Source organism: Ochotona curzoniae, unplaced genomic scaffold (assembly GCF_017591425.1).
Source record: "Ochotona curzoniae isolate NIBS_2020 unplaced genomic scaffold, NIBS_Ocur_1.0 contig_2321, whole genome shotgun sequence".
In the NCBI taxonomy this organism is placed as follows: Eukaryota; Metazoa; Chordata; class Mammalia; order Lagomorpha; family Ochotonidae; genus Ochotona; species Ochotona curzoniae.
Genome location: NW_024465421.1, coordinates 24,496,200 through 24,520,711, shown reverse-complemented (window position 1 = coordinate 24,520,711; position 24,512 = coordinate 24,496,200). Strand labels below are relative to the sequence as shown.

Here is a 24,512-nt window from a genome sequence, read left to right as displayed (position 1 = left end):
GTCCTGCCCACAAGCCCATGTATGATCTCCCCCATCTGCCCTCCTTTCTGTAGCTCTGCCTTTCATTAAATGGGGAGGGGGGACCCAAACATGCTTCTGGCAGAAGGCTTAGGGGTTCTTCGAGGCGCGCAAGGTCGCAGGTGGAGCTCCGGTTCCGGACCAAGGGGCGGTGCAAGTGTGGTGTCCCGCCCCCTGAGCACCGGCGCGCGGCCATTGCGCGGGGATGGAGCTGTCGGCGGAGGAGCGGGACCTGCTGCGGGCTCTCTGGAAGAAGCTGGGAAGCAACGTCGGCGTCTATGTCACCGAGGCCCTGGAGAGGTGCGCAGCCCGGGGGCGCCCGTGCGAGTTCTCCGGGACCCCCAGACGCATCACACCACACAACCCAGTTCCTCCCACAGAACCTTCCTGGCCTTCCCCTGCACCAAGGTCTACTTCTCCCACATGGACCTGCGCCCGGGCTCGGCTCAGGTCAGAACGCACGGCCAGAAGGTGGCCGCCGCGTTGACCCTCGCTGCTGATCACCTGGACAACCTGCCCAGCACATTGTCGGCTCTGGGCGACCTGCACACGACCAGGCTGCGCGTGGACCCAGCCCACTTCAGGGTGAGTGCGAGGGCTGGGGTGCCAGGGCCAGGGGGCAGGTGGACCCGAGGAGCCGGTGTACCAATGATGCGGTCCCCGCAGCTCCTGGGCCACTGCCTGCTGGTGACCCTCGTGCGGCACTTCCCCGGAGACTTCAGTCCTGCCCTGCAGCTCGCAGTGGACAAATTCCTGGACCATGTGATCTCAGCGCTGACCTCAGGGCGGGAGGTCCCAGTGGTGGAGTAAAAGATCCTGCAGCCTGTGAGTGTCCTCCCTGGGGCGTGGCGGGGGGCTCTGGGTCCCAAATCCCCACACACATCCTTGGCCGGGACAGGGACAGGCTCAGACACACCTGTGCCCTGAGTGCCTCAGAAGTTGGTGGGCAGAGCTGTGGGGGTTCCTGAGAGACCAGTTCAGCCAGCCCCTCCCTAGTCGGATGGCTCCCACAAGGTCCTCACTCGTGGCTGCTGGAGATGAGGGGCTCTCCAGCGGATCCACAGGGAGGGGGGTCTCTGCTGCCCCAGGCTGGGACCTGCAGTTCTATGGTGGAGGCGGACTCTGGACCAGGGTGGGTGGTTGTCCAGCCAGGGTAGGAAGACCTGCAGCTGCCCCCACTCAGCCCCCACCCCGCTCCCAGCTTCTGACCTGCAGTGAGGTGGTCCCTTTCTACCCCAAAGTGCTGCACATACCCTTCCCAGGGACATCCTGTGAGGTTCCCAACCAGGCCACCCTTCACGCCACACAGCAGAGCTCGGAGCTTCATTCCTGGGCACTCACCAGCATACCTGCCACCACTGCCCTCTACTGGCCAAACCTGGTCAGGACTCAGCCAGGGAGGAGCGCTCCAGGGTGAGCCAGATTCCTCACAGAGGTCAGGGACCCAACTCCTTTGCGGGCCAGTGTCCCTCAGCTCCCCATGCCCACACATCCCACAGATGCCCACACATCCCACAGATGCCCCCTCCTCCAGTGAGTGCCCTTCTGCTGGGTGAACAGCTTGGCACGGTGTCCTGCCTGTCACACTGCTGCTAGCTGGACGCATCCCTGCCAATGTCAGTGTGGGGGCCCGCCCAACGCCTGAGCTCACCTGCAGGCCTTGACAGGAGAGATCCCACGTGTGCTTTGCTGTCATCCAGCTCACTGGGGGCACTGCCCAAGTAGAGGTCCCAGCCCACAACATGTGCTGCATGGGCTGTCAGGCACATGCTGAGCATGGTCCCCCTTCCAGGAACCACCCAAACTACCACAAACCCCCAAACCTGAGGGAACCGCACCTCCGAGCCCCAGACTTACAGGTCACCAGAGGCAGAGCCGTGGGGCAGGCCTGGGTCAACTAGACCTGTACTGCTGGGAGGATGGGGCCCCAGCAGCAGCCACCTGGAGCTACCAGAGAAGGGGGTGTCATCTATGCTGCACTCCCAGCACATGTGGGTCAACGCCACTCCTGGGCCTCACACTGGTAAAATACTACTGGTGCATACAGCAATTCACAACCAGAGAAAGGGTCCCAAATCCACTGAGGAAAGGCTGTGTGGCCAGGGCCCTCAAGTCACTGCCCGAGCAGCCCTGGCCACGGCCACAGCACTGGCCTGGGGTGGTTGGCCACCCCCAAGGCACACGCACGAGCCACACGAGGGACTCCGATCTGCTTTTCTGCTGGCATCCACCTGGCAGACCCAGGCAGGGACTGGCTTTGGCTGACACGGACCCAGCCCCTGAGGGCACTGGGAAATGAATAAAAGGATGAAAACACATTTGGGAAAAAAAGGGGGAAAGAAAGAAAAAGGCCAGAGCCTGGCACAGTGGCCTATTGGATCAAGTCCTTACTTTGTATGTGCCAGGATCACATATGGGCACCAGTTCATCTCCTGGCGGCCCCACTTCACAGCCTCGTACTTGTGACCTGGGAAAGCAATCGAGGATGGCCCAATACCTTGGGACCCTGCACTCATGCGGGAGACCTGAAAAAGCTCCTGGCTTTGGGTTGCTTCAGCTGCGGCCACTGCAGCCACCTGGGGAGTGAATAAGTGGATGGAAAATCTGTCTCTCCTTGTCTCCATAAATCTGACTTTCCAGGGCCTGGGGCCGTGGCCTAGTGGCTAAAGTCCTCACCTTGAACGGGATCCCATCTGGGCGCCGGTTCTAATCCCGGCAGCTCCACTTCCCGTCCAGCTCCCTGCTGTGGCCTGGGAAAGCAGTCAAGGATGGCCCAAAGCCTTGGGACCCTGCACCCATGTGGGAGACCTGGAGGAAGTTCCTGGCTCCTGGCTTCGGATCGGCGCAGCACCAGCTCTTGTGGTCACTTGGGGAGTGAATCTTCGCACAGAAGATCTTCCTCTCTCTGTCTCCCCTCCTCTCCGTATATCTGACTTTCAATAAAAATAAAATCTTTTTTTAAAAAATCTGGCTTTTCAGTAAAAATAAATAAATCTTACGGAAAAAAAAAAGTCAGCCCAGTAAGTTGGAAGTGATTCAGCTCTTCCCACTCCCAACAAGGTGCTGGGTCTTCCTTGAAACAATGTGCCAGCAGGTGCACGGAGACTCAGGCATGGGGACCCCCACCCTGCCAGGATATCCTGTCCTGTGCAGATGGCTGGCAAGGACAAACAGCTGGCCCTCAGGGCTGGCCAGCTCCAAGGCAACCTCTGCACCCTGCAGGGACAGGATGGGGTGACTATGAGACAACTCCGGCTTCCAGTCTGGTCCTCATGCACATGTGGAACTGGGAGAGGACATCAGTCAGCCGGCCTTGCCAGAGGACAACCACTGATGGTCTGAGGGGGCTGCTGCCCAAGATGCCAGCACCCAGCTCCTCCACGGGTGTCCCATGTCTGTTTGGGAGAGGGAGTGCAGGGCACAGGAGCTGGGTACAGCATGAGGCAATGCCATCCCTCCACAATGGAGCCTGCAGAATGGGCTGTGTCCACCCCACCACATCGTGTGCCCCTGCAGGAGGGCAGCGCAGAGCCATTGTGAGTTGCCCATCATTTATTCGCCTTCCGCCCAGCCCCAGGACACAGAAGTGACTGAACAACTCTGGAAACTCACAGCTAGCATCAACACAATAAAGTCAACTACAAAAGAGAAGTCGTAGCCAGCACGCTGGAGGGCGGCCGCGCAGGACACGTAGGGTCCAGGGCCAGCACGGCTCAGATCTCGCCGGCCTCCTTCTCCTCCGACCTCCGCACTGCTGCCTTCCCATTGGCACCCTCAAGCCTCCAGTCCAGGGGCACCCGCTCGCTGCGCCCACACTCCCAGGACTCTTCTCTTGAAGGTCGGTCTCTGGAGAACCTGGGAAGGGGAACCAGAAGGTCAGTGTGAGCATGCACCCCAATACACCCTGGGAAGGCCAAGTGCTTGCTCAAAGTGACAGACAGGTAATTCCACGTGAGGGAGAGCTTCTGACCGATGGACGGTAGTACATGAGGACCCAGCCCAGCACCCTCACCGTGTGAACAGGACCAAAGGGACAGGGAGAGGGGAGCAGGAAGGCAGCCTCTGGCATGGTCCAGCTGAGGACCCATGGCCAACCCCACCTCCTACCAGTGGGACCAGAAGGCCTGGCTGCAGACGCCCACTGCCCTGGGAGGGGCTCCCACCCAGCGACAACTCCTCAGGCATTCTGAGTACTAACTTGTATTTTGCACTTCCATCCCTGGAAAACCGGCGGTGACCCCGGCTGTGGCTCTGGGAACGGCTGCGGTGGCGCCGGTGCCTGTCCCGCGAATGGGACCTCGATGGCTTTCTTCGTTCTCGGGAGGCAGATCTTGACCTCCTCCGACGGCGGTCCCGGGAACGTGACCTAGAAAATCCAAACAGCAGCTCAGAGGGGCAGGACTGCAGAGGAGCCTGAAGCCCCTGCCTTACTGGGGTCACCAGCACCATCACCTCCTCCAACCACCCAATGCCCATGCCGCCCCCAGGCAGGCCTGCCGGCCGCTAAGGCAAACACAGGAAAGTTCAAAGTGCCTCAGTACATCTACAAACCTACCTCCTGCGGTCTCTGCTTCTCGATCCAGACCTGAAAAGGGAGAAGATGAGTGAGCCCCCAAGCAGGCTACCCCCCAGCGTTCTGCAGGACGCTGGTGCTCACACACCCCAGCTGTGCAGACATGGAGCCACGCGACTCCAAACACAGGCTCATTACTAGTGCTGCTTACACCCTATTTACCAACAGAGTTCACGTCACGTCCATTCTCGCCCTGAGCGGCCAGCAAAACCAGGGACCCCGCACGTGTCTGCCATGTGCAGTCTACAGAGGACCACTCAAATGGAGTGCCCAACCACAGCTGTGCTCACCTCTGCAGAAGACCAGCACAGGAGACACTGCCCTTTCTGATTTCTCCACTAAGCCAAGTGCAGCTTCAAGAACTTGAGCACAGCTACCCGTCTCCAGCGTCTGCCGTGTCTGTGGCTCCATGGCTTCCAGAACTCTCAAAGTGAGGTTGTCCACAGCCAAACCTGTCACTACCACCCTATCCCACCCCTACCACTCAGACATACAAGCAAACAAGGTCAGCCATGCTGCTTCCCCACGCAGCACATAGGCAGGTCCCATTAACACAGCCAGGATGCTCTGCCCCATGGTTGAGGTCCTGGACCCTCCCGATCAGCTCCTCAGGGTCAGCCCCCGCTGGACACCCGCTGCTCTCAAGCTGGTCAAGATTCCCCTCCCCTCCTGTCCACACACACACACCAGGCTCACCTTCTGCTCAGCCGCTCCTCCCGTTCTCTCTCTTCTCTCCTCCGCAAGCGATCCTGGTTCCTCTTCTCCTGCTTCTCAGCCACAGTTTTCTGACAAACACGAGGACAGGGGTGTGACTGCAGTGTAACAGAAGAGTTTCACACCCACACTGGTGCTCTGCAACCTCAGGGCATTCTTAGGAATCAGGAACACAGTGCAACTCCTCACCAAGGCAGCGGAGAGCACACAGAGACCTGACTTAGGGATAAGCGCCTAGACGAGTGCTTCGACCTCCAAGCCCAATGGCAAGTCCTTGGGCCCCTGAATCCATGTGTGAGATCCAGATGAAGCCCCTGGTGGCAGCCTGGTCCAGATCTCTCTGTAAAATCTTATCTTTTAGATAAATAAACTTTTATCCAAAAACTAACTCCTCATTAAATCTTACCAATTTACCTAAGTCACAGGAAATTGCCCAGACTGTTTGTAACTAATCCAGAAAGGGAGTTTCTCACCCAAAGGAGGCCCCACGAACATCATGGTAAAAGAGAAGAGCCCTGTGACCCTGCAGCCCTGCTGCCAGGCAGTAGCCCACTCCAGTGCTGGCTTCTGCCCAGCCTCAAAACCAACAGCAGGAAGACGGGAGCAGCCGCAAAGCCATGCACACAGGGAGGCATGGGCAACACCACACAGGGCCACGGCATTCCCTGCAGGAACAGCCCTGACTGCACACAGGCTCTGCCACGCCCAGCAGGGGAGGTGGCACAGAGTGGTGAGGGATGACGCAGGTGCTGGTCTGCACAGAGCAGCCTTTCGTTATGGAACAGCCTCCGGGTAACGACACACGGAAGGCAGCAGTGGCGGCACAAGTGCAAGCACCCTGCCAGCCATGAGGGACACCGACGGACACCAACGTGGAGCCCTGTTGCTGCTCTGGCTGGGCTCAGCTCTGGCTCACCCAGTCCTCCCAGGAGCAGACCAGGAAGTTCTCTATCTTGTCTTTCAAATAAAATGTAAGTGAATAGGAATTTACAAGCAAAATTTCTAGAGTAATCACAAGGAATCTGAAGCTCAGAGAAGAGAACACTTCCATCCTAGCTTCCAGGCCCCAAGCCAGTCACCTAGGGCACCCTTGGGGTGGGGGACAGCTGGTTGCCTGCTGCCCAAAGGGACCACCCTTCCCTGAAGACCACCGAGGCAGCATTCACACTTCCCAGGGAGCTGCCCACCTGACCACAGAAGTGGGAAACCCAGGTCAAAGTATCAGTCAACCCTAAAAAAAACCGATACCAGAGACATCAGCCAGAAACCTACCCCAGGGGTCTCCACAGACACACCAGCTAGAACTCTACACTGGGCCTTCCACAGACACAACCACCACAACCTTACACTGCCCGCACCCCCGCCCCTAGGGCTCCAGGACACGACCACAGACGTAAACACAAGTCATGTGTCCAAACATGACATTCACAAGGACACCTGCCCAGCTTCACCCGGACATCACCCTGGGTGTTAACCACTGTGTTCAAAGACCAGGGATTCAAAACCTTCATGCAGGGGCCAGTGCAGTGGCAACAGCTACGTTAACCCTGCACCTACAGGGCCAGCATCCCATATGCGTAATAGCTCAACTTCCAGCTGCCCCGCTTCCCATCCAGCTCCCTGCTTGTGGCCTGGGAAGGCAATGGAGGACAGCCCAAAGCCTTGGGACCCTGCACCTGGAGGAAGTTCCTGGCTCCTCATTGCTCAGCTCTGGCCACTGCAGCCATTTGGCAAATGAATCTTTAGATGAAAGATCTCTCCCCTTCTCTTTGAAAACCTACCTTTCCAATAAAATAAATAAATAAATAAATAAATCTCAAAACAAAACAGACAATCCCCCTCCCCCAGTGCAGCACATTAGGGTGCTGCCTGGGTATCAGCACGCCCTTTTGGGAACTCAGGTTCAAGGCCTGAATCTTGTGTTTCCAGTTCCACACACCATCGATGAGCCAGGGAAAGCAGTGGACGGCTCCCAAGTGTCCGTGCCCTTGCTCCCCAGTGGGAGACCCAGCTTGAATACCACCGTCCGGCTCAGCCCGCCTGTTCCACCACCGAGGCCATTTGAGAAGTGAACCAGCAGTTGGACAATCTTTTTCTGTCCCGTACTCCCACCTGTCATGTTACCTTGCAAGTAAAACTATTAAAAAGAAGCCATTTCTCAGTTGTAGTGAATATGCAATGGTCCCAGCAGGGTGTCACTGCCACCCTCATGGGATACACGGAGCTGAGAGCTTGGTCCAGCTCAGCCTGGCCATGTCCTGGGTGCTCCAGAAATGTACCCACCAATGGGTGGAGAATCCTGTGTCTTAAGAACATTTGTTTTAATATCAATAACACTCTGGGAAAGAAATACAACACAAGGTTTGCTTTTATTCCCCCCTGTAAATGAATACTCCCCCAAAAATTATACAAAAAAAATTATACTTAAAAAAAATGTTTAAGAAACTTAGAAAATAAGAAATGTAATAATCACAAGACTCCTGAGATTCTCCCAGACACACACATACCCTCAACTGATCAAGCTTCTCTCGGATCTGAATGAAACCCAAGTGCAGCTTGCCCCCAAAATGGTCTGCCAGACGGCGGTCGTTGTCATGGAGCCCAAGGTAGGCTGAGCAGACCTCACAGACACGCAGCTTCTGCTGCTGGAAGCTGGACGCAGGCATGGAATTCCGGTACTCCTCCTGGTGAGAAGGAAAACAGGTGAGGAGCCATATGTCCTCCACAGTAAAACAAGCAAGGGGTGAGCAGACAACTTGAAAGATCTTCCATCCGCTGATTCACTCTCCAAGTGGCCACCACAGCCAGAGCTGGTCTGATCTGAAGCCAGGAGCCAGGAGCCTCTTCGAAGTCTCTCACACAGACACAGGGCCCCAACCAAGGCTTTGGGCTGTCTTTGACTGCTTTCCCAGGCCACGACCAGGGAGCTAGATGGGAAGTGGAGCAGCTGGGACACAAACTGGTGACTACATGGGATCCCAGTGGTTGCAAGGTAAAGGACTTTAGCCACTCACTACCGTTCCAGGCTCTAGAGAGTACTTCTAAACATTAACAATTTTGACATATCTGGCACTACGGCATAGCAGGCCAAGTCTCCACCGTGACTCTGGCATCCTCTATGGACACCAGTTCAGTTTGAGTCCCAGCTGCTCCACTTTCCATGACACTCCCTGCTAACATGCCTGGGAAAGCAGCACAGGGTGGCCATGTGAGAGCCCCTGGACTCACATGGGAGACCCCAAGAAGCTCCTGACTCCTGCCTTCTGCCTGGCTCTGTCCTGCATATGTGGCCAGGGAGTGAACCAACGGATGCAAGACCTCTCTATGATTTTCAAGTAAAATAAATAAATCTTTAATAAAAATTCTGATTCACTCTCTCAGTGTACACAGTGGCTGAAGGTGGGTTGAGCTCAGAGTCTGGGTGTCCCACAACTCCTTGAGCCATCACACACCATCTCCTGGCAGCAAGCTGGAGGGGATGGGAGGAGAGACAGGACAGACTCCACTACAGTGTGCGGGCAGTGGAACCAGCAGGGGAGAAAAAGAAAACCCTGTGCCAAAGACTCCTGTAGGGAAGGCATTACGGCACAACAGAGGGTTGACTGTGACTGCACGTGGCAGCGGGTGCCCAGCACCAGGGAGCTGCAGCAAGCTTCACTGTTGTTGACTCATGCTCCTGTTATTGCCCTGGGAGGAAAGAAGACAACCACCCTGACACACGCGTGTGAGACTTGGGTGGAGCTCCTGGCAGCCCCACTCTTGTGGGCACTGAGGGAGTAAGCCAACCAGTGCAAGACAGCTCTGTGTCTCTAGACTTTTCCAATACATTAAAAATAAATTTTAAAAAGACACGCCTGAGTACTAACTGCCTTGGTCAGTGCCCCACCACCCCACAGACAGACAGACAGACACACACACACACACACACCTCCGCTTCTTTTTTCTTAGTGCGAACTTTCTCTACTTCTGTAAGAATCTTCTGGGATTCATCCACATTTCCTTCAGCTCCCAGCTGCTCGGCCTTGGCAAGGAGTTTTCCTATTTCTTCGTTCAGCTCGTGTACTTTTTCTGCCTGAGGCGGGAGAGAATCAGGTAAGCCAAGTCCAAACACAAGACATGGGATGCCAAGGAGGCAACGCTTCTCCAGTGCAGAGGCGGAGCCACACAGCTAGCCACACATTCATGGTGCCTTTCCCCATCAGCCAACAGTGTGCTGCGCCCTGACCAAGGCCCATCACAAGCTGCTCCTTTCCTGAACCGTCTCTTTATACTTTAATTACAGGTGACAACATGTCTAGGTTTAAATGCACCAAGTATGCAGGACAAACTCTGCAACTTCAGGAACCAGACAGCAGTCATGGCCAAGATCACAAGACTCCACGCTGAGGAGGAGTAGCTGCTGCTTACACAGTCATCCCAAAGCAACAGGTGGGCGTGCAAGCCCTACCGGATCCCAGCTATCTGCAAGTCCACAGCCCGTGTCCTCACTGTTCTTAACCAGACCCGAAAAGAAGACCTTTGCCAAGAGTAAGAAGCCAAGACTTGGACCTGTAGCCCAAGAACATAGCCATTCCACACCCAGGGCCGCCCTGAGGCCGAGTCAGCTCACACAGGGCATGTAGGCGTACCTTCGCTGAGACCTCAGCGCTGATCTCCTCCTGTGTCTCCGCCAGCCGTTTCTTGGCCAGCTCTGTTCTCCGGTCACATTCTGCGATGAAGGACTCCAGGTGGTCCATCGCCTGCTCAGGAAAAGCAGAGAGCTCTCGTCCACCAGGTCTGCCTGAGGACCCCGCCACAGTGGCTACCCATGGCTTGCAGGCTGTGTTCAAGAGCTGTGCTGTAGCTAATGCAGTACACCGTTGTAAATCTGGGCTCTCCCACATCCAGGCACCCTCTAATCTCATTCTTATTTTTGCCCTAAATTTGCAAAAGGATCTGTAACATTCTGAGGCAAAATTGAAAACTTGGCAAGCTTTGTGGCATAGCAAGCTAAGCTGCCACTCTGGGCAGAGTGTCTGGGACAGTCCTGGCCACTCCAGGGGGACAGCAGAGGATGGTTCCTGCCACCCACAGGACAGACCAGGCTGGCCTGGCCTAGTGGTAAATTTGCGGGTACACATGGCAGATCTCTGTCCCCTCCAAGCATATGCAAACACAGACGCCTTAAGCCCTCAACTGCAGAGCTGTGGGGACACAGGCCATGTACCCACTGGGCTCCAAGCACCATGAACAGTCATTCCCGCGTGTCCTGAAGGAACAGACCCCCACCTCAAAGACACAACAGAACAAACATTACTGGGAGCTGGGAGCATTTTCATTACTGTCTACTGTCTCAAATGACAGGGACGCTGCTTCTTGGTCACCCAGGGGACACACCCTAGAGTCACTGGTCATGGGATGAGCTATCATGACACGTTAAAATTAGGCAATGGTCTTTAAGATCCTACGGGTTTGTTTGTGGCGGGAAGAACAGCCTCCTTGTCACACCTGGAGGCATCCTGCTCACCTCAGCCTCTGTAGAAAGGACACCAAGTGCTGGCCAGTGCCCACCAGCACCAAGTGCGTACCTAAGCTAGAGCCCACAGGGTGGCCACCACATCCTTTTCCTGAGATGGAGAGCAGAAAATGGGTGTACGGTGAAGTTCCCGGTAACAGGAACTCCTAGAATATTCCACAGCAAAGAGACTTGGGCGTAGCTCAGGATGGGAGAAGGCTCGGAGCAGCACCAAGATTTCCCAAGTATGACTCCTGGGGTAAGACCATGCCCCGGAGTGCAGCCCATTCTCGCAGGTGCCGGATGCATCCCCGCGTGTTCAGACAGCAGGCACCAGCGCCTCTGCCAGCTCCTGCAGAGCTGCACATGGCCTACCGGAGCCCACAGGGACAACAGCTGACAGGGCAGGAGGCCTCTCCCCAGAAGCACTGACATCGTGGACTTAGTCGTGAGACGAGCCAAGACCAGAAACAAGCCTGCCCTGCGCTGGGAGGCTTTTTCTGCACACCCCCTTCCTGCTTCCTGCTAATGGATCCTGGAGACGTGTGGCTCTGTCACCGTGAGCACACAGCAGATGGGAGATCTCTGTCAACTACACAGAGGGTTCTCTCTTCTGCTTCAGTCCTAATGCAACAGCACAATCTGGGACAGCGGCCTGGCCAAGTGATAAAGATGGCCAGTGTGGGAGCCAGCATCATGGCTCAACACTCCAACCCTCCACCTGCATCCCCTAAGGGTGCCAGTTCAAGTCTCAGCTGCTCCACTTCCAATGCAGTTCTGTGATATGCACCTGGAGAAGCTGCAGAAGATGGCCCAAGTGCCTGGACTCATGAACCCACTATGAGAGACCCAAAAGAAGCTTCTGGCTCTAGCCTAGGCCAGACCCAGTGGCCATATGTGCAGTGAACTAGCAAATAGAAGATCTTTAATTCTGCATTTCGTTCCAGTTGTGGTATACATGCTGCCGAAGCAAACACCTAATCCTGCCTTTCAAACAAGTAAAATAAACTTTATTATTATTTTTTAATGCACAGAGAAAGATCTTCCATCTGTTGCTGTACTCCCCAAGCGCTGCCTGGGCCAGGCAGAAGCCAGGACCCCAGAATTCCACCTGACTCTCCCAATGCCTCTTGGGGTGTGAATTAGCCGCAGTCTGGAATTGAAGCAAAGTACTCAGGGGTCACTCCAGCGGCTCACTGCCACCCCAGCTCCCTCAGGACTCTCCTCACAGGTGTACAGTAGAGCCATGGCACTACCTGCCCGGGTGATCATATATCAACTGTGTGGGTGTGAACTGCCTCAGCACTGTGGGCCCCTTTTTAAAAAAAAATACTTACTTATTTTTATTGCAAAGTCAGGTATACAGAGAGGAGAGACAGACAGGAAGATCTACGGTCCTATGATTCACTCCCCAAGTGACTGCAACAGCCGGTGCTGCGGCAATCCGAAGCCAGGAGCTAGGAATCTCCTCCAGGTCTCCCACGCAGGTGCAGGTCCCAAAGCTTTGGGCCGTCCTCGACTGCTTTCCCTGACCACAAGCAGGGAGCTGGATGAGAAGTAGAGCTTCAGGGATTAGAACCAGTGCCCATATAGGATCCCAGGGTGTTCAAGGTGAGGACTTAAGCTGCTAGGGCACTGCGCTGGGCCCAGCCCTCTGGGTTCTTACACCGATTGCATGAGTGCCAACTCCCTAGTTATAATCAGATCCAGCTTCATTTGAACAACTAAGGACCATGAGAGACGAGCTGATCCATGTTGTTCCAGGAACCTGGTATACATCACAAGCAAGATGCCATGAGGACAAAAGGCTAGCTATGCTTCTGCTGAACTGGAGACCTAATCTTTGCATTTTTACTATGTGAACAGTACAGAAATGTACCGCTGTCTAACTTTCTGATAAATTTTAAAAGTCAGCTTGTTAGCTTTCTGGATGAGCACCTTAGGGGTCGGCACTGGAGGCCATGAGGCTAACAGCTGCAACGCCAGCATGTGAATCAGAAGGTGGGTCGAGAGTCCTGAGCCAGATTCTTGGAAAGCACCTGGGAGGCCAGTGGACGACAGTGTGGTGGACTCAGGTCCCCATCCCATGTACGGCTCCTGGGTTTGGCAGGGCCCAGTGAGGCCCTTGTGGGGAGTGACCCAGGGAATAGAAGTTAACTTTTCTATTAACTCTGCCTTCCAAATAACTGCATCTTTACAAGCCACGAGCATCTCACAGCAGAATATCGAGTTCTGTTCTTCACTCCAGCTTCTTGCCAGGCGGGGCGGGGAGCACGCAGCAGGCAGGGCTCAAGGGACTGGGTCTCTGCTAGTCACGTGGGAGTGTGAGACCTGGGATGAAGCCCTGACTCGAGGGGCTGGCACTGTACTGCCACATGGGCGCTGCCTCAGGCGCTTGGGTCCAGGTGGATTGTAGTTCTGGCTTCTGGTTTTGGCCTGACCCAATATCAGCTATACGGGCACTGGAGAGCTCTAGAGCTCCCACTCCATCCTGTAACTTTCCAAAAAAAAAATTATAAATGTATTTTTGGGGGCCAGGGCAATGGTTCAACTGGCTAATCCTCTACTTCTAAGTGCCGGCATCCCAAATGGGCACCCAGCTGCCCGCTACCCATCTCGTTCCCTGCTTGTGGCCTGGGAAAGCAGTAGAGGATAGCCCAAGTCCTGCGGCTCCTACACCCGCAACGTGAGACCCGGAAGAGAACAGTGTGTGACACAGGTGGGATTCGGGTTCCAGGTTGCAGACTGTTGCCCTCAGCACAGTTCAGGAATTAGGGCTAGGGAACACGTCTCGCTCTGATTAACAACCATCACGTAAAGGCGGGGATGCGGTAAAGGCCCCCCCCCCCCCAGCTTTGCAGAAGCACCACTGCTCAGTTCCCAACTCAGTCCCCTGGGGAAACAGCAAATGACGCCTCTCACAAAACTACTCACACCCCTGTGAGGTAGACCCTGACAGCTCTGAGCTCTTGGCCTAGGCACAGCCCAGCCCGGTCCCTGGCAGTCACTGAGGGACTCAGCAACAGACGGAAGGCCTGTCTCCCTCTCGCTGTAACTGCCTTCGAGACAAACCTTCACATGAAGGCGTCCACTGGGGACAGAGTCTGCTGCCCACACTCTACGGGACTCCTGGCATGCAGCCCCAGGCTTCCCACGGAGGCTGGCCTAGCTCTGCCTCCTTCTGGCGTTTAGAAGCGAGTCCACAAAATAGGAGCTGTGCTCTGCCCTTCAAGTAGCAAACAACAAACACCACCAGGGAGTGAATGGGCTTGGAGTTCCTGTGTCCAGTCCCTGCTCTGCTCACGCGCTGCCGCCCACAGGAAGCCCCAGATGCAGGCCCTAGCTCAGGCCCTAGCTCAGGCCCGGCTCAGCTCAGCAGCTGGGGTACAAGAGCTCAGTCCCTTTCAAAGAAATAAACAAAGCCGAGGGTGCGGCCCAGTGGGTTAAGACAACGCTTTTGCCAAGTCAACATTCCAAGTCAGAGTACAGGTTCAAACCCAGGTTAGTCCACTTGTCCAATGTCCAAGCACATGGACACTGGTACCTCCTCCCTGGCTACTGGCTTCAGTGTGCTGCAGTGACCCAGTGAATGAACCAGTGGAATGGTGTTCTCCAACGTCTCCTCATACTCTGTTCTTTCAAAAGGAAATTTAAAGGGCCAGTGTAGTGTTCAGTGCAATAGCGTAGTGGTTAAAGTTCTCACCTTGCACGCCTTGAATGGGATTCCATATGGGTGCCGGTTTGTATCCCGGCGGCCCTGCTTCCCATCTAGCTCCCTGCCTGTGGCCTGGGAAAGCAGTCAAGCACAGACCAAAGCTTTGGGACCCTGCACCCGTGTGGGAGACCCGGAAGAAGCTCCTGGCTCCTGGCTTCGGAATGGCTCAGCTCCAGTTCTTGAGGCCACTTGGGGAGTGAACCATAGGACTGATCTTTCTGTCTCTCCTCCTCTCTGTATATCTGACTTTGCAATAAAAATAAAATAAATTTAAAAATAAAAAAAGGGCCAGTGTAACGGCTTCTCAGCTTACGTCTCTATGAGTGGTGCCAGTGTCCTGCACGGGTCCCAGCTTGAGTCCCGGCTGCTTCCAGCTCGTGGCCCAGGAAAGCACGATGACCCAAGTGCTCAGGCAGCTGCCCCAACATGGGAGACAGGCAAACAATGCTCCTGGCTTCGGACTGGCTCAGCTCCAACCGCTGCAGCCATTTGAGGATGCAACAGCAGATGGAAGATAGCTCCGCTTTTCAAATAAGAATAAATGACTCTTAAAATTTTTTTTTAAACAAAACTTTCTGGAAGAATCAGATCCCATTAGCACACAGCATGACTGTGTCACTGCGCCCAGTGTACAGAGGACGTCCACCTGCTGGGCTCCTGCCTTTCACGGTCATTACAGCGTGAACACTCCACGTGCAGTTGTGCTCAGAAGAGCTGCCTATATCGACACTGCGGCCAACCCTGAGCAACCCCCCAGCCTTCTACCTGTCTGTTCCGAGCTGTGCTGCCCTGTGCCGACCCCTGCAGACACTGCAAACACTGTCTCAGTCCTCTGACCCATGGCTTTCTGCGGGAGGGTTAACAGAAGCTGCACGCAGGGGACCCAGGAAATGTGCCCTGCAGCCAGGCTCCTGAACAGACCCGTCCCCCTTTTCCCACCTCACTGTGACAGGTGTCCATCTGCAGGGCCGATGGATCCACCTTTCTCCCCAACCTCCACGTTTCACCACGTCTCCACATGGCACAAATCATGCCGAAGAACCAACTGGCGAGCCTGTAATTGCCAACTCTGCTCACCAGGCCCTACTGACTGTACACTGGTTAGACACATTATTCACAACAAGTGATCATGCACTCGTCTCCGCTTCAGCCACTGATGTATTCCTTCTGCAGGGCTAAATCCGACCATTCAAACTGCACTACACTTTGTGATCTAATGGATAAAATTCCAAACCCAAGACCTCACCCTGATGCACCTGCACACCCACGAGTTCTGAAACATCCCCAAGGAACGGCTTGCCCACACGTGTGTCTCCAGACCCCGTGGGCCGGAGGAGCTGCGTTAGCCCGTTCAAATGTCCCCACACTGAGCCTACAGTGTCTTGTTAATCACTGCTTAAGGCTACTGGTTTGAAAAATTTATTCCATGCTGTCATATGGATACAACAATTAATTACACATACAGGAGTGGAGTTTAAAAGGTGTCCAGCACATAAAAATAATATTTGAAGAGACATAAACACCAACCACATTGATTTGACCAACATATCCCTAACATGTATATTGTACTATAAAACCGTAGCCCACAATCAAGTACAAATATTTTTCAACGAGAAAAACTTTGGAGTGGGCAGTGTGGCGGAGTGGATAAAGCTGGCACCTATGATGGCAGCCTCTCAAAGGGTGCTGCTCCATGTCGCAGCTCCCTACTAACGGCCTGAGAGAACAGATGAGGAGGATCCAAGTGCTGGAGCTCTGCCAGCCATGCAGCAACCCTACACGGAGCTGGGAACTTCAGCCTGGCTCAACCATGAATGAGCCAAGGATGGAAGACCTTCCTCTGTAACTCTGGCCTTTTGGCTAAGATCAAGGGTAGAACAGTTTTTTTCAAAGATTTATTTGTATTGAAAAGGCAGATCTTCAGAGAGAAGGAAAGTCAGAGGGAAAGATCTTCCATCTGCTGGTTCACTCTACAAGCGGTCGGAGCTGAGCCAATTTGACGCCAAGAGCTTCTGGGTCTCCCACAGGCTGCAGAGCCCAAGGACTGAGGCTATTACCTGCTGCTTTCCCAGGCTATTAGCAGCAAGCTACAGACATGAGCCCATTGGGGATGCCAGTGCTTGGAGGTGGAGTGTTAGCCCGATGAGCCAATGAGCTGGCTCAGTGGAACTCTCTGAAACAGAAAGGGAATAACCCTTTAAGAAGCGAAGGGGCTGGTGTGGCGCTGCGGCAGGCTAAGCCACTGCCTGAGATACCCTCATCAGTGTGCCGCCACAAGTTCTGGACACTCTCGTTGATCCAGGTCCCTGCTAATGCTCCTGGGAAGGCAGCACAGGGCAAGCCAAGTCCTCGGTCCAAGCTACCACAGGGGAGAACCAACAGGCGCTCCAGCCTCAGGGCCTCAGCCTGTCCCAGACGCTACGGGCATCAGGGAAGCCAACCAGCAGAGGAAAGACATCTCTCTCCCTGTTACTCTGTTTTTCAAATAAAAACAAATTCAAGTACAAAACAACAAAAACAGTTCATTTATTTCAAAGGGAGACAGATTTTCCACCTGCTGGTTCACTCTATTTATGCTCCCACCAACCGGGGCTTCAGCAAGACCCAAGTCCAGCCATGACCCTGCACGCATGCAGCGGACCAAGCGCTCACCTCACTATGGCCTCTCAGGCAGGAATTGGCAGGAAGCCAGACAGAAGCAGAAACCCATTTTGCACCAACATCTGCCCCCCCCCCCAACACTCACAAACATCAGGGGCAGTATTGTGGTACATCAGGTTAAGCAGCAGCCTGCAATACCAGTATCCTATATGGGCACTGCTTGAAGATCTGGCTACCCCATGTTGAACCCGGCTCCCTGCAGTGGACAGGAATGCAGTGGAGAACAGCCCCAAAGTTTGGGCCCAGGAAGCACTTGGCTCTAGTGGCCCTTTGGGGAGTGAACCAACAGATGGATCTCTCTGCTAACACTGCCTTTCAAAGAAGTTAAAAAATATTTTTTAAAATTGTAAAACCAATAATTTTGTATAAGAAACTATATAACTTGAAGGGGAAAGAAGCCTTTACTTGAGTTTTGTGGTTTTTGTTTGCTGAAAGGCATAGTAACAGAGGAGGGGAAGAAGAACTTTCCTCCTGAGGCTGCAGCCAAGGGTGGGCCAGGCTGCAGCCCGGAGCCAGGAGCTCAACCAGGCTCTCCTACAAGGAGGCTCTGACCGTCAGTCCCTCCCAGGCACAGAAGTGGGTTGCTGAATAGGAAGATGTGACCTTGAACCCAGGCACCCCGAGTGATCCCTTAACCACTGTGCTGCAAGGCCCTCACACCACACCTAGTCTGGCTAGTAATGGAGGCTTACCATAAAGCAGCTGCAACGGAATGACTAAATCATGCCTTCCCAAAGGAGCCCAAAAGAAAAACTGCTCTCACAGAACAGACACTGCCGATGGCGTGGCCCAGCAATGGCAAGCACACCAACAGACACGCAGGGCAGACGGGGTCAAAGTGTCACAGGCACATGTGGCCATGACTCGGACTCAAGGTCCAAGACAGGTTGCTCTGCAGGGCGATAATGACACAAAGGCTGTAAAGGATGAACTGTGAGTGCTCCTATTACTGCAGCCAAGATCATACCTGCTGCACGCTAAGCAGGACCAGGCACCGTGGCCTAGCAGCCAAAGTCCTTGCTTTGCACATGCCGACATCCCAGCTGCTCAGCTTCCCATCCAGCTCCCTGCTTGTGGCCTGGGAAAGCAGTCAAGGACGGCCCAAAGCCTTGGGACCCTGCACCCACGTGGGAGACCTGGAGGAGATTCCCGGCTCCTGGCTCCGGATCAGTGCAGCTCTGGCCATTGCAGCCACATGGGGAGTGAATGAGTGGGCCAAAGATCTTCCTCTCTGTCTCCTCCTCTCCTCCCCTCTGTATATCTGACTTTGCCATAAAAATAAATATAATCTTAAAAAAAAAAAAAAAAATAAGAAAGAAAAGAAAAAACAAAAGAGAAACCAGGGCATCACAAAGTTTTACCCCAGAACTTCCAGCTGCCGAAGTGCAACGGGCTAGCTGTGCCGAGTGGAGGGATGACATGACAGACGCTGTATCAGCAACAGGTGCAGGAGGCACTGGTCACAGTCACAGGGAGAACAGGCACAAGACGGGCAGCAGGGCAGCTGACACGGGGCACATGGCAGACACCCAGCCCCAGGAGCAGCTGACACAGGGCACACAGTAGGAAGTGCACCCAGGCCTGTGACTCGAGAAAGGAGTGCTTTCATGTCTTTCAAGCAGCAATGACAACAAATGGCGGCCAACAACTTGGATAAATTCAAGCTGTTAGGGGCCAGGGCCGTGGCACGGCAGGTGAAGCTCCTGCCCGCAGCACCGGCACCTCGAGTGAAGGATGGGGCTCAGGTCTTTGTCCCAGCTGCTCCCTGCCAATGTGCCTAGGGGAGCAGCAGAGCACGGTCCCAGTGTGTGGGCCCATGACCCACATGGCAAACCAGGAAAAAGTGGCTGCCTCGTGATTTCTGGCTTCAGACTGCCCCAACTCCAACCACTGCAGCCATCTGCAACTGAGCCTGCAGACGGAGGGCATCTCCCTGCCCCTTCTCTGTGACTCTGTCTCTCCAACAATAAATCTTTAAAAGACAAAAACTGTTGAAGAATAGCTACTCTATGAAACAATTTTCATAAAAACTCAAAAACAAAGAATGAAACACTCAAAGAAACATTGAAGGTGATGAAAACATCACTAAAGGGAAAATGGTAACAATTCATTCAGGACGGCTAGACAGTGGCAGCCGCAAAGATGCAGTAGAGTGGCAGGTGGGGGTGCTGGCCGCGCCCCCCTGCTAGGGGCCTGGGAGTGCCATCAGGGCACCTCGGTCTGAGGCCCTGGCTCCACCAGACTCCACGTCCTGCCCACACGCACCCTGGGAACAATCTACAGAGTTCTCTCACGGACTCTCGAAGGGGCGGGGGACCTGCCACACGGCAGCAGGGGCAGCACAGCTCACGGATGTGATATACTTGGTCAGCACAGCATTTGATTCTTCACAATAGGGAGGAAGGGTAAACCAAACTTACATCCAACTCAAAGAACAGATCCCGATCTCTACTTGCGATCTCATAATCAGCTCGGAGCGCCAGGTCGTGGATTCTAGTGCATTCTCCCAAATCCATCCGCTGTGGAAGAAGCAACAATGAACACAGGAGAACACTGTACAAAGCACGCAGGACTGCTACCTCCAGAGCCCCCCACACTTCTTCTCTGGGTACTTAAACTATGCTGAGAAAAGCAGACACACTATGACCAAGAAGCTGCTTTGCCCAGCACGGACATGGCACGTGCAGCTCCTCTAACAGGGCGATCGTCCCTCTTACAAATGGAGATAACTGGATGGTAACGTGTTTCCGCTGATTTGTGTGTGCATGCATCCAAGCCTTCAGCAAACACCACTGTGCGGGCAGGGTGGGTCAGCAAACAGCCTCACTGCTCCCTGGAAACTCCAGGCAATGCTTCCGGAAAGTTTTGCGCCCGAGACGCACACACAAAAGGAAGCAAAGGGCAGGTGGGCTTTGGCGGCACCACCGACCCGTCTGCGTAGCATCTGAATGCTGAGGGAAAATAAAGGGCTGGTGTTGCGGTGTAGCAAGTGAAGCTGCAGCCGGACTCGGCCCTGGCCACTACAGCTTCTAGAGAGAAAAAAAGCCAAGGAAGTAATCAGTCTCTCCTCTTCCCAGTAACTCTAAAAATTTATTTATTTTCATTGGAAAGGCAGATTACAAAGAGAAGGAAGGAAAGAAAGATCTCGGGGCCCGGCACGATAGCGTAGTGGCTAAAGTTCTCACCTTGAACACACTAGGATCCCCAATGGGTGCTGGTTCGTATCCCGGCAGCCCCGCTTCCCATCTAGCTCCCTGCCTGTGGCCTGGGAAAGCAGTCGAGGACGGCCCAAGGCCTTGGGATCCTGCACCCATGTGGGAGACCCAGAGGAAGCTCCTGGCTCCTGGCTTTGGATCGGCACAGCACCAGCCATTGCAGCCGCTTGGGGAGCGAACCATCAGACGGAAGATCTTCCGCTCTGTCTCTCCTCCTCTCTGTATATCTGCCTTTCCCATAAAAATAAATAAATCTTTCAAACAAAGAAACAAAAAAAGATCTTCTGTCTGCTGATTCACTCCCCAATAGCTGCAATGGCCAGAGCTGAGCTGATCCAGAGACAGGAGCCCGGAGCATCTTCCAGGTCTCCCATGTGGTACAGGGTCCCAAGGCCTTGGGCTGTCCTCAACTGCTTTCCAAGGCCACAAGCAGGAAGCTGGATGGGAAGCTGAGCAGCCGGGACATGAACCAGTACCCATATGGGTTTCTAGTGCTTGCAAAGCGAAGATTTAGAAATTAGGCTATTGTGCCAGACCCAGAATACCCCGCCCCCCCGGCCAAAGGTTCACTTAGCTGAGGACCCAGAACCATGGCTCAGTGGCTAAATCCTCACCACGCACACGCCGGGATTGCATATGGGCACTGGTTTGCATCCAGCTGCTCCACTTCCCATCTAGCTCCCTGCCTGTGGCCTGGGAAAGCAATAGAGGATGGGCCAAGGCCTTGGGTCCCTGCACCAATGTCGGAGACCTGGAAGAAGGTGCTGGCTCATTGCTTCCAATTGTCTCAGTCCCAAGCCATTGTGGCTACTTGAGGAGTGAACCAGCATAGGAAAGACCTTTCTATAAATCTGCCTTCCCAATTAAAAAAATTAAATCTTTAAAAGAAAATATTGACTCAGTTGAAAGGCAGAGTTACAGAAGGGAGTGAGAAAGACATATCCTTCCTCAGCAAGTTCACTCCCCAATGCTGCCTTGGATAGAGCTGTGCTGGTCCAAAGCCACAATCTAGCCTAGCATGCAACCTCGCTGAAATTAAACCAACTAGCCCAGAATCTTCGAAGAAAAATGGTCATTCTAAAACCACTTTCTCCTCTTGTTGAGTTAGAATACTGGCATGCAGAGCTTCCTGCGTGGCGTGGCTGGAGTGGGTTTAGGTGCCTCAGCGGCTGCCACTCAAAACACAACAGGAACCCTCAGCAGGAGCCCTGGACTCCTAGGAAGGCAGATGGCGCACTATCCTTCTCACGCGTAGAGACGTTACCCTTAGCAACCCCACGAGGACACAGAAGGAGACAGCACAGTGAGTGCCCAGGGAGAGCAGGCTCGGCTGGCACCCTTCCTGAGAACAGTTCAGAGGTCGGCCCAGCTCTGCCTCCCCGAGAGCTGCTGTGCTGAGAAACGAGGGCTTGCAAGTGTGGGCTTCATCTCAAGAGCGACTGGCTTGGACTCTGCCAGGGCTGAGGATCCTGTCTGGAAAAGTGAGGCTAGACCCTCCAGCGCCTGCTGCCCGGGGCTGCCCGAGCTGAGTGAGAAGCCTGTGTGTGGCAGAGGAGCCCTACCCCAGAGCAGCACGTGACACTTCATCTGGTTCTCCCCCAGGTGACAGAGCAGGAGCTGGACCGCCGCACCCCCACCAGCCCTGCGGGAAGCCCCGAGCTCCTGACTGGGACCTGCTCCGTCACGGCCACTGCAGCCACTGGAATGCACCAGCGACTCTGTGCTTCAAACAAACCAATGTTTGACTATCTCAGGACCCTCAAGGCTTTACAGACATGAAACGTCTCTTTTTTACGTGAAACTGACTTTGCCTTTGAGCGGCAGTTCACTGCCACATGAAAAGGGCCGGCCGCATCCAGCGGGAACTGTGCAGCCCCAGGGCACCTACCGTCCCAGCCAGGACGTCATGCGGGCAGCAGTCCAGAAGGTGACTCTTGCAGACACGGTCATCAGTGAACTTGACCCTCTGTCTGGTTTCATCTCCTGAAATTCACGTGTGATTTTCAATAAGACAATGTTATCCCACTCCCCACAGGGGTCCCGGAGCTGACCACCACCCTGAGGCCTGGTCTAGATAGTGGCCTCCAGACAGCGGCACCCATCTCCGTCTTCCCTCCTGAGGCTCCGTGTCCAGAGGAACCACAGGAAACCTGACACATCGCTGTGCTCCCCAGGTCGGGGACTCAGCTGAAGGCCGAGCCCGAGGAGCCACTGGCCCACACGTGGCTGAGGACCACCGCCAGGACCGCTGGCTGCTACATCCCACCACCACAGCTGCTTTTACAAACGCGTGGGCAGCGTTCTACCCTGGTATGCTGGACACTGTGAGGTCCTCTAGGCCTGCTTCTCCTGCCCCCTTTGCCCACCCTCACAGAGGTGGCACCTGGAGTCACTTTACACAAGGCAATACCAAAAACAAACAAACAAACAAAAAAAAAGCAGGAAGGAACCAGGTTAGTGGATACACACTGTGAGCTGCAACCCAGACTGTACCATCTGCGTTCTTCACAAGGCTATGCCCGCTGTTGGAAAGTGCTAAGGGGAAAGTGCTGGTGCCCACACCTGCAGCAACAAGTTGGAGGGGGGTGACATCAAAAGACAGGCAAGGGGGGAGGTGCCGCGCTCTCAGCTAGTCTGTGCAACGCCGGGGGGACGAACTTAGCCTAGCACTTGCAAGCATCCAGCATTAAGGTAGTGTCTTTCAATTGAAAATGCTTTTCTTTCTAAACTACACTTTTAAAATTACTGGTGGAAAAAAGCAAACACTTTTGGTTATAACAGCTTAGAAATCAGTTGTGACTCACGGCTCGATGAACATGAGGCTTTTCTGCAACTCCCTTGCAGAGTGGTGTAGGCAGGAAAGATACACTGAACCTTTATGGACAAAATAGAGGCCACAATTGTTCAGTTTGTAGGAAGTCAAAAGACGGGAAGCAATTCAAAAGCAACTCAACAAACAAAGCTAAAAAAAAAATGTTTAATTAAAATGAAAATAGACACTAGCCCAGCTAGGAAACAAGGTGCAAAGGCCCTGCTCTGCCCTGCCCTTGTGCCAGGTGGCCTTCCAGCTCTGCACCTCCGGCCAGAAGAAAACACCAGCCACACGGGGCCACCCCCTCACCTCAATGACCGCTGGACTCGCTCACCTCCCTACGGCGCGGCCTCCCTGACCACCGACAGCCCGCGGGAACCCCCAAGAAAGGGCCCCACACAGGCTCCCTCGGCAGCGGAACAAGACAAGAGTGGCATGGGCACCACGCCCACAGGGCCTGCATCATGGTCCAGGCGGGCTAGGGTCAGTCCGGGGAGCCCACATGGGCCGGGGTCAGTCCGGGGTCTGCCCATAGTCAGGCAGGGCTCCGTCCCGGGTAAGTTCAGGCTCTGTCCGGGCTCAGTCTGGGGTCAGTCCAGGGTCAGTCCAGGCTCTGTCCCAGGTAAGTTCAGGATCTGTCGGGGGTCAGTCCCGGGTCAGTCAGTGGTCTGTCCCGGGTCCGTCTGGGGTCTGCCTGGGGTCAGTCCAGGCTCTGTCCCGGGTCCGTCTGGGGTCAGTGCAGGCTCTGTCAGTGGTCTGTCCGGGGTCAGTCCAGGCTCTGTCCCGGGTCAGTCCAGGCGCTGTCCCGGGTCCGTCTGGGGTCAGTGCAGGGTCTGTCAGTGGTCTGTCAGGGGTCTGTCCGGGGTCAGTCCAGGGTCTGTCAGGGGTCTGTCCGGGGTCAGTCCAGGGTCTGTCAGGGGTCTGTCCGGGGTCAGTCCAGGGTCTGTCAGGGGTCTGTCCGGGTGCCCAGGGCGCCTCGCGCAGACAAAGGCCCGGCGCCCGAGGGGCGGCTCGCGCAGACGCAGAGAGAGCGGCCCCTGCTCGGGCCGCCCGGCGGCCGCGCCTCACCGCCCCCGGCCCCCGCCGAGGCTCGGCCGCACTCACCGTCCCGCGCCGTGCCCATGAGCTGGTCCAGCAGGGCCCGCATCTGCGCCTGAGCGGACATGGCGGCGGAGACAGGCGCGGAGAAGCGCGTCCGCGGAGACACGGCGCGCTCGGCAATGCGGCCCCGCGCGGGACGCCGGGAGCACGCGCGTCACACCGGCGCGCGTCCTGTCGGGAAATGTAGTCCCCCGCGGACTGGGGCGTGG

At 55.0% G+C, this 24,512-nt stretch overlaps 2 protein-coding genes across 3 annotated transcripts; one reads left to right on the top strand and one right to left on the bottom strand.

Annotated features, from left to right (window-relative positions):
- Positions 1-157: 157 nt before the first annotated feature.
- On the top strand, positions 158-843 carry HBQ1 (hemoglobin subunit theta 1). The gene is made up of 3 exons (XM_040973669.1): positions 158-318; positions 399-603; positions 685-843. The coding sequence occupies exons 1-3, from the start codon at positions 224-226 to the stop codon at positions 826-828; spliced, it is 444 nt and encodes a 147-aa protein (XP_040829603.1). The 5' UTR covers positions 158-223; the 3' UTR covers positions 829-843.
- A 2,712-nt stretch (positions 844-3,555) lies between these two features.
- LUC7L (LUC7 like) lies at positions 3,556-24,442 on the bottom strand. 2 transcript variants are annotated; one of them, XM_040973668.1, is made up of 11 exons: positions 24,307-24,442; positions 23,195-23,264; positions 22,279-22,373; positions 19,596-19,694; positions 9,934-10,044; positions 9,234-9,377; positions 7,813-7,989; positions 5,288-5,376; positions 4,574-4,603; positions 4,217-4,384; positions 3,556-3,873 (listed from the first exon to the last, which is right to left on the bottom strand). In XM_040973668.1, exons 4-11 carry the CDS (start codon positions 19,689-19,691, stop codon positions 3,732-3,734), a joined length of 957 nt encoding a protein of 318 aa, XP_040829602.1. In that variant the 5' UTR covers positions 19,692-19,694; positions 22,279-22,373; positions 23,195-23,264; positions 24,307-24,442; the 3' UTR covers positions 3,556-3,731. The 2 variants fall into 2 exon arrangements, with proteins under 2 accessions (XP_040829602.1, XP_040829601.1); XM_040973667.1 differs by lacking the exon at positions 23,195-23,264.
- Positions 24,443-24,512: the final 70 nt, after the last annotated feature.

Bases quoted from the DNA above. Each gene is read 5' to 3' on its own strand.
- LUC7L (XM_040973667.1), bottom strand. From the start codon at position 24,367: ATGTCCGCTCAGGCGCAGATGCGGGCCCTGCTGGACCAGCTCATGGGC. The intron at 9,378-9,933 runs GTACGCCTACAT...CTCCCGCCTCAG, and splicing joins GCGCTGAGGTCTCAGCGAAG to GCAGAAAAAGTACACGAGCT. The intron at 3,874-4,216 runs GTTAGTACTCAG...TCCCCTTCCCAG, and splicing joins GATGGAAGTGCAAAATACAA to GTTCTCCAGAGACCGACCTT.
- HBQ1 (XM_040973669.1), top strand. From the start codon at position 224: ATGGAGCTGTCGGCGGAGGAGCGGGACCTGCTGCGGGCTCTCTGGAAG. The intron at 319-398 runs GTGCGCAGCCCG...TTCCTCCCACAG, and splicing joins GTCACCGAGGCCCTGGAGAG to AACCTTCCTGGCCTTCCCCT. The intron at 604-684 runs GTGAGTGCGAGG...CGGTCCCCGCAG, and splicing joins TGGACCCAGCCCACTTCAGG to CTCCTGGGCCACTGCCTGCT.